Source organism: Tachysurus fulvidraco, chromosome 7 (assembly GCF_022655615.1).
Source record: "Tachysurus fulvidraco isolate hzauxx_2018 chromosome 7, HZAU_PFXX_2.0, whole genome shotgun sequence".
Taxonomy (NCBI): domain Eukaryota; kingdom Metazoa; phylum Chordata; class Actinopteri; order Siluriformes; family Bagridae; genus Tachysurus; species Tachysurus fulvidraco.
The window spans coordinates 426,369-433,868 of NC_062524.1; the positions used below are offsets into that span (position 1 = coordinate 426,369).

General features: G+C 45.5%; 3 protein-coding genes across 7 annotated transcripts in view; 2 read left to right on the forward strand and 1 right to left on the reverse strand.

The window, feature by feature from the left end:
- LOC125145186 (meiosis inhibitor protein 1) overlaps window positions 1-2,904 on the forward strand; it is an 11,005-nt gene extending 8,101 nt beyond the window's left edge. For all 3 annotated transcript variants that reach the window (XM_047816256.1, XM_047816258.1, XM_047816257.1), the window contains 2 exons: window positions 1,890-1,993; window positions 2,518-2,904. In XM_047816256.1, the coding sequence (XP_047672212.1) occupies window positions 1,890-1,993; window positions 2,518-2,569 (156 nt within the window). In that variant the 3' untranslated portion in view covers window positions 2,570-2,904. The remainder of the gene's footprint in view (window positions 1-1,889; window positions 1,994-2,517) is intronic.
- Window positions 1-7,500, reverse strand: part of LOC113653753 (interferon-induced very large GTPase 1-like) — an 859,689-nt gene that overhangs the window by 401,916 nt on the left and 450,273 nt on the right. The window lies entirely within an intron of this gene.
- The window catches only part of LOC125145191 (coiled-coil domain-containing protein 134-like), a 6,487-nt gene continuing 4,767 nt past the window's right edge, over window positions 5,781-7,500 (forward strand). The window contains exons 1-3 of one of the 2 annotated variants that reach the window (XM_047816271.1): window positions 5,781-5,980; window positions 7,152-7,312; window positions 7,497-7,500. The exon at window positions 7,497-7,500 is cut by the window's right edge and continues 118 nt beyond it. In XM_047816271.1, the coding sequence (XP_047672227.1) occupies window positions 7,201-7,312; window positions 7,497-7,500 (116 nt within the window). In that variant the 5' untranslated portion in view covers window positions 5,781-5,980; window positions 7,152-7,200. The remainder of the gene's footprint in view (window positions 5,981-7,151; window positions 7,313-7,496) is intronic. The other variant, XM_047816270.1, reaches the window with a different exon arrangement.

The following is a 7,500-nucleotide window of genomic DNA, read 5'->3' on the forward strand; positions in this document are numbered from 1 at the left end:
CAGCCATATCCTGTCCACAACTACAGCCTTAATGGAGTCTGAAACCCACCTTAAAGGATTTTATATGTTCTTCATACAATTACAAACATAAAGGAAAGTGTTACACCACCTCCAGGACAACAAACCTCAAGCTACACCATCATCAGGCTTCACACGTGTGGATTAGAATAAAGAGCTGCTCTTCTCTTGGTGTTCTATAAATATATTGTATTAAAGCAGAATATTGAATTGTCTCTGTCTGTGTCTGTGTGTGTGTCTGTGTGTATGTGTCTGTGTGTCTGTCTGTGTGTCTGTCTGTCTGTGTGTATGTGTCTGTGTGTCTGTCTGTCTGTGTGTATGTGTGTCTGTCTGTGTGTATGTGTCTGTGTGTATGTGTCCGTGTGTCTGTCTGTCTGTGTGTATGTGTGTCTGTCTGTGTGTCTGTCTGTCTGTGTGTATGTGTCTGTGTGTCTGTCTGTATGTGTGTCTGTCTGTCTGTGTGTATGTGTCTGTGTGTATGTGTCTGTGTGTCTGTCTGTCTGTGTGTATGTGTGTCTGTCTGTCTGTGTGTATGTGTGTCTGTCTGTCTGTCTGTCTGTGTGTATGTGTGTCTGTCTGTGTGTCTGTCTGTGTGTGGCTGTGTCTGTGTGTATGTGTCTGTGTGTCTGTCTGTCTGTGTGTGGCTGTGTCTGTGTGTATGTGTCTGTGTGTCTGTCTGTGTGTCTGTCTGTGTGTATGTGTGTCTGTCTGTCTGTCTGTGTGTATGTGTGTCTGTCTGTGTGTGTATGTGTCTGTGTGTATGTGTCTGTGTGTCTGTCTGTGTGTATGTGTGTCTGTCTGTGTGTCTGTCTGTGTGGCTGTGTCTGTGTGGCTGTCTGTATGTCTGTCTGTGTGTCTGTCTGTGTGTGGCTGTGTCTGTGTGTGGCTGTGTCTGTGTGGCTGTCTGTGTGGCTGTCTGTGTGTCTGTCTGTGTGTCTGTCTGTGTGTGGCTGTGTCTGTGTGTGGCTGTGTCTGTGTGTCTGTCTGTGTGTCTGTCTGTGTGTATGTGTCTGTGTGTCTGTCTGTGTGTCTGTCTGTGTGTGTATGTGTCTGTGTGTATGTGTCTGTGTGTATGTGTCTGTGTGTATGTGTCTGTGTGTCTGTCTGTGTGTCTGTCTGTCTGTGTGTATGTGTGTCTGTCTGTGTGTGTGTATGTGTGTCTGTCTGTCTGTGTGTGTGTCTGTGTGTCTGTCTGTGTGTGTATGTGTCTGTGTGTATGTGTCTGTGTGTGTGTATGTGTCTGTCTGTCTGTGTGTCTGTCTGTGTGGCTGTGTCTGTGTGGCTGTCTGTGTGGCTGTGTCTGTGTGGCTGTCTGTGTGTCTGTCTGTGTGTCTGTCTGTGTGGCTGTGTCTGTGTGGCTGTCTGTGTGGCTGTGTCTGTGTGGCTGTCTGTGTGGCTGTGTCTGTGTGGCTGTCTGTGTGTCTGTCTGTGTGGCTGTGTCTGTGTGGCTGTCTGTGTGTCTGTCTGTGTGGCTGTGTCTGTGTGTCTGTCTGTGTGGCTGTGTCTGTGTGGCTGTCTGTGTGTCTGTCTGTGTGTGGCTGTGTCTGTGTGTGGCTGTGTCTGTGTGTCTGTCTGTGTGTCTGTCTGTGTGGCTGTGTCTGTGTGTCTGTCTGTGTGGCTGTGTCTGTGTGGCTGTCTGTGTGTCTGTCTGTGTGTGGCTGTGTCTGTGTGTCTGTCTGTGTGTCTGTCTGTGTGTCTGTCTGTGTGTGTCTGTGTGGCTGTGTGGCTGTGTGTGTCTGTGTGTGGCTGTGTCTGTGTGTCTGTCTGTGTGTCTGTCTGTGTGTCTGTCTGTGTGTCTGTCTGTGTGTGTCTGTGTGGCTGTGTGTGTCTGTGTGTGTATGTGTCTGTGTGTATGTGTCTGTGTGTCTCAGTGCAGTGAGCGTTCTCTGAGTGAAGATGTGAAGCTGAGAGTGGAGAGCCTGTTAGAGTCCCTCAACCATCTGCAGTCTTCAGAAAGTAGCACTGGGTGTTTCTTGTATCCTACACACAAACACACACATATACACACACCAACACACAAACACACACATATACACACACCAACACACACATATACACACACCAACACACCAACACACACTTATACACACACCAACACACACAAACACACACATATACACACACAAACACACACTTATACACACACAAACACACACATATACACACACAAACACACACTTATACACACACCAACACACACATATACACACACCAACACACCAACACACACATATACACACACCAACACACACAAACACACACATATACACACACAAACACACACTTATACACACACAAACACACACTTATACACACAAACACACACTTATACACACACAAACACACACTTATACACACACAAACACACACTTATACACACAAACACACACTTATACACACACAAACACACACTTATACACACAAACACACACTTATACACACACAAACACACACTTATACACACAAACACACTACTATTTGTCCTTAATTGTGTCTCAGTCGAGTGGGAGGTTTATCCATCTGCCTTGCTGACTTCACTGTGAATCACTAGCTTTGTAACACACACACACACACACACACACACACACACACACACAGGTTGTGTATAAAGTAATGAAAGTGTTTACTGCTTTTAACAGATTTCATTCATGCTTGTTTTTCTTTATATAGATTTCCATATTTTTGTGGATCTGTTCATATAACTGTTCTTTACACACCTGAAGGTTTCAGTCTGTAATGAATGAGTTACACACAGATTGGTGGTGGGTCGTCATTTTTCTGATGGAAAAATTCTTCATTTTTACGAGTTCAGTGAATTAATAAATAAATAATATAAAAAATGTGTTTAATTATTATAAGAGCTCATTAAATTGAGATGAAGAACAATTCAATTCAAGTTTATTTCTATAGCGCTTTTACAACTGACGTTGTCTCAAAGCAGCTTTACAGGAACATAAACATAGAACAAAAGGTTATTATAAAGATTAATATAAAGATTAATATAATACACCATTCAAGATTAATATTAGTTATATATAAATGTGTATGTATTTATCCCCAATGAATAAGTCTGAGGTGACTCAGGTGACTGTGGGGAGGAAAAACTCCCTTAGATGGTAAAGGAAGGAACCTTGAGAGGAACCAGACTCAAAGTGGAACCTCATCCTCATCTGGGTGACACTGGGGGTGTGATTATATAACCTCATCCTCATCTGGGTGACACTGGGGGTGTGATTATATAACCTCATCCTCATCTGGGTGACACTGGGGGTGTGATTATATAACCTCATCCTCATCTGGGTGACAATGGGGGTGTGATTATATAACCTCATCCTCATCTGGGTGACACTGGGGGTGTGATTATATATATACAGTCTGATAAATGTTGTGTTGGTGTAAAACACCACATGGAGTTCACATCTCCTCTTTAGTGTAACAGAGTCTAACTGGAGCTGTAGATCTGTAGATGCCTCAGGATCCTCACAGAGTCGCCTTCATCTCAGTGGAGGTCCAAAATCTTCATCACACAGAAGACGATCAAAGCTGGTACAGTGTCTGGAAGCCTCGTGATGGTAGAGAGAGAAGCAGTGGAGAGGAATTAATGTAGCTGCTGTTTATAATATTAACCAGCACTAGATGATGATGTGCATTTGGTCTGATGTAATAGTGCACAGTATTATGGGATGTATTATGTGTACACCTGACTAAAGAGATGAGTTTTTAATCTACATTTAAACTGGGAAAGTGTGTCTGAGCCCCGAACACTATCAGGAAGACTATTATAAAGTTTGGGAGCTAAATAAGAAAACGCTCTACCACCTTTAGTAGACTTAGATATTCTGGGAACTACCAAAAGCCCTGAGTTTTGTGATCTCAGAGAGCGTGAAGGATTGTAACATGTTAGAAGACTAGTTAGATACATGGGAGCTAAACCATTAAGAGCCTTGTACGTAAGTAGCAGCAGTTTGTAATCAGTTCTAAACTTAACAGGTAGCCAGTGTAGAGATGATAACATTGGGGTTAAAGGTCATACTTTCTTGTCCTAGTGAGAACTCTGGCAGCTGCATTTTGGACTAACTGTAACCTATTTATTAAAGATGCAGGACAACCACCTAGTAATGCATTACAATAGTCCAGTCTAGAGGACATGAAGGCATGAACTAGCTTCTCAGCATCAGATACAGATAAGCTGTGATCTAACACACAAGTTGTTGATTTACCTGTACTTGTAAAGCACTGTAGTGTAGAGCTTTACGTGAGACTGGGTCACAAGGTGCTCTTATATGTCTCATAAAGTCCTCACTACTGAACTGTGATGGACGTGTGTTCAGTTCTCTGGGTTTTTGTTAAACTAGCCACTGTGCTAAATAAAACCCTGGGGTTGTTCTGGTTATGTCCTATGAGTTTGCTCAGGTGCTCAGAGCCCTAGCAGCTTATAGAGCCTGTCTATAGCTGGACATACTGTCCTTATACACAATTATAATAACCTCTAATTTAGTTTTTCTCCATTTCCGTTCGAGGTTACGGGTCTCCCTCTTGAGGGTGTGAGTATGACTATTATACCCCGGGGCAGGTGTTTTATCTCTAACCTTCTGTAATCTGATGGGACAACAGTGTCTAATGTGCTAGTGAATATAGCGTCTATGCTGTTAGTCATTACATCTAGGTGGTTTGTGTTTAAGGGTACAGTAAGAAGTATATTAGAAGGTATTTGTCCTCCTGTGGTCCTTCTGATGTCCCATAATGCACTGCAGGAGTTAGTGGGTTTATAGGGATTAGAGGACTAGGACCAGAGCCCCGTGTGTCTCAGCCGTGTGTCTCAGCCCCCCGTGTGTCTCAGCCCCCCGTGTGTCTCTGTCTCAGCCCTGTGTGTCTCAGCCCTGTGTGTCTCAGCCCTGTGTCTCAGCCCCCCGTGTGTCTCTGTCTCAGCCCTGTGTGTCTCAGCCCCCCGTGTGTCTCTGTCTCAGCCCTGTGTGTCTCAGCCCTGTGTCTCAGCCCCCCGTGTGTCTCTGTCTCAGCCCTGTGTGTCTCAGCCCTGTGTCTCAGCCCCCCGTGTGTCTCTGTCTCAGCCCTGTGTCTCAGCCCCCCGTGTGTCTCTGTCTCAGCCCTGTGTCTCAGCCCCCCGTGTGTCTCTGTCTCAGCCCTGTGTGTCTCAGCCCTGTGTCTCAGCCCCCCGTGTGTCTCTGTCTCAGCCCTGTGTGTCTCAGCCCTGTGTCTCAGCCCCCCGTGTGTCTCTGTCTCAGCCCTGTGTGTCTCAGCCCTGTGTCTCAGCCCTGTGTCTCAGCCCCCCGTGTGTCTCTGTCTCAGCCCTGTGTGTCTCAGCCCTGTGTCTCAGCCCTGTGTCTCAGCCCCCCGTGTGTCTGTCTCAGCCCCCCGTGTCTCAGCCCTGTGTCTCAGCCCCCCGTGTGTCTCTGTCTCAGCCCTGTGTGTCTCAGCCCTGTGTCTCAGCCCCCCGTGTGTCTCTGTCTCAGCCCCCCGTGTCTCAGCCCTGTGTCTCTGTCTCAGCCCTGTGTGTCTCAGCCCTGTGTGTCTCAGCCCTGTGTCTCAGCCCCCCGTGTCTCAGCCCTGTGTCTCAGCCCCCCGTGTGTCACACACAACCCTCTCCGCTCCCACACGGTACGGTTTATAACCTAAAATACACCATAACATTTTAACGGTAATGACACATAACAACATCCGGTCTGTGTATGCTGCAGGCGGAAGTGACATCACACTGAACAGCACGCGGAGCTGAGCGTACAGAAGCAGCGCTGTGATTGGTCGCCGGTGGACAGCGCGTGGCAGCGGTGGAGTGGCGCGTGTGAGCCGGTGTGTGTGAGTGAGTAAAAGAGCGTTAATAACGTGACGTCATCAGGCTAAAGATCTCACACACACACACACACACACACACACACACACACACACACGTGTGACAGCTGGTTAATGTTGTTAGGAATCACCGCTGCTGTTTCCTGTGTAACAGGTAAGACCTCATCCTCCTGTCTTGTGTTTACTGCTGAGTCTCAGCATCACTTCCGGGTTTAGGGCTGTATTTATATTCATTATCATGTCGGGTTAGTGTTAATGTTACACACACACACACACACACACACACACCTTTATACATGTATAAACACAGGGTGGTGTGTGTGTGTGTGTGTGTGTGTGTGTGTGTTTTATAACTGTGGTTACATACACACTCTCTCTCTCACACATACATACACACACACACACACACACACACACACACACACCTTTATACATGTATAAACACAGGGTGGTGTGTGTGTGTGTGTGTGTGTGTTTTATAACTGTGGTTACATACACACTCTCTCTCTCACACATACATACACACACACACACACACACACACACACACACCTTTATACATGTATAAACACAGGGTGGTGTGTGTGTGTGTGTGTGTGTGTGTGTGTGTGTGTGTGTGTGTGTGTGTGTGTGTGTGTTTTATAACTGTGGTTACATACACACTCTCTCTCTCACACATACATACACACACACACACACTCTCTCTCTCACACATACATACACACACACTCTCTCTCTCATACTCACACACACTCTCTCACTCTTTCTCTCTCTCTCTCTCACACACACACACCTTTATACATTATGTATAAACACAGGGTGGTGTGTGTGTGTGTGTGTGTGTGTGAGTGAGAGAGAGAGTGTGTGTGTGTATAACACCTGTAGCCCACAACTGATGATCCCTATAAGCACCTTCCCTTGTGTCAGTCTTTACTGTAAGAGTCTCAGGTTAGAATGTGACCACAGTTATAAAACACACACACACACACACACACACACACACACACCCTTTACATACTTCAACATGACTTATAGTGTACACACTTTTCCATGTTAGCTATAGGTTATTATGATGACATTTACACATTAGAACTGTACATGTGTTAGTTGTAGTGAGAGAGAGAGAGACAGAGAGAGAGAGAGAGAGAGAGACACCGAGAGAGAGACACAGAGAGAGACACAGAGAGAGAGAGAGAGAGAGAGAGACAGAGAGAGAGAGAGAGAGAGAGAGAGAGAGAGAAGCCATCAGTGTTAGTGAGGATGTCCCCCTCTTTGCCCCCCCCATCAGTACACTGATTATATCCCTGTTCTTACCCACATCACAGTTGTGTACCTGTGTTTGCACTCTACAGTGTGTGTCACACACTTCTGGCTATGCTGAGTGTGTCTGCTGTGCTGCTGATTGCAGCATTTGGTGCAACTGTGTGTTCAACCAACTCCAACACACACACACCCCGACACGGACACGACACAAACCTGGAGATTTGTATCCTACTGTATGCTTAGGGGTGGGGATAAATACATACACATTTATATATATATATGTAATAATAATCTGGGACTTTGTATTATATTAATCTGTATATTATTCTTTATAATAACCTTCTGTTCTATGTTAAAGCTCTATACAAATAAACCTGAACGGAGTTATTTTCCTGAGTGTGTGTCAGATAA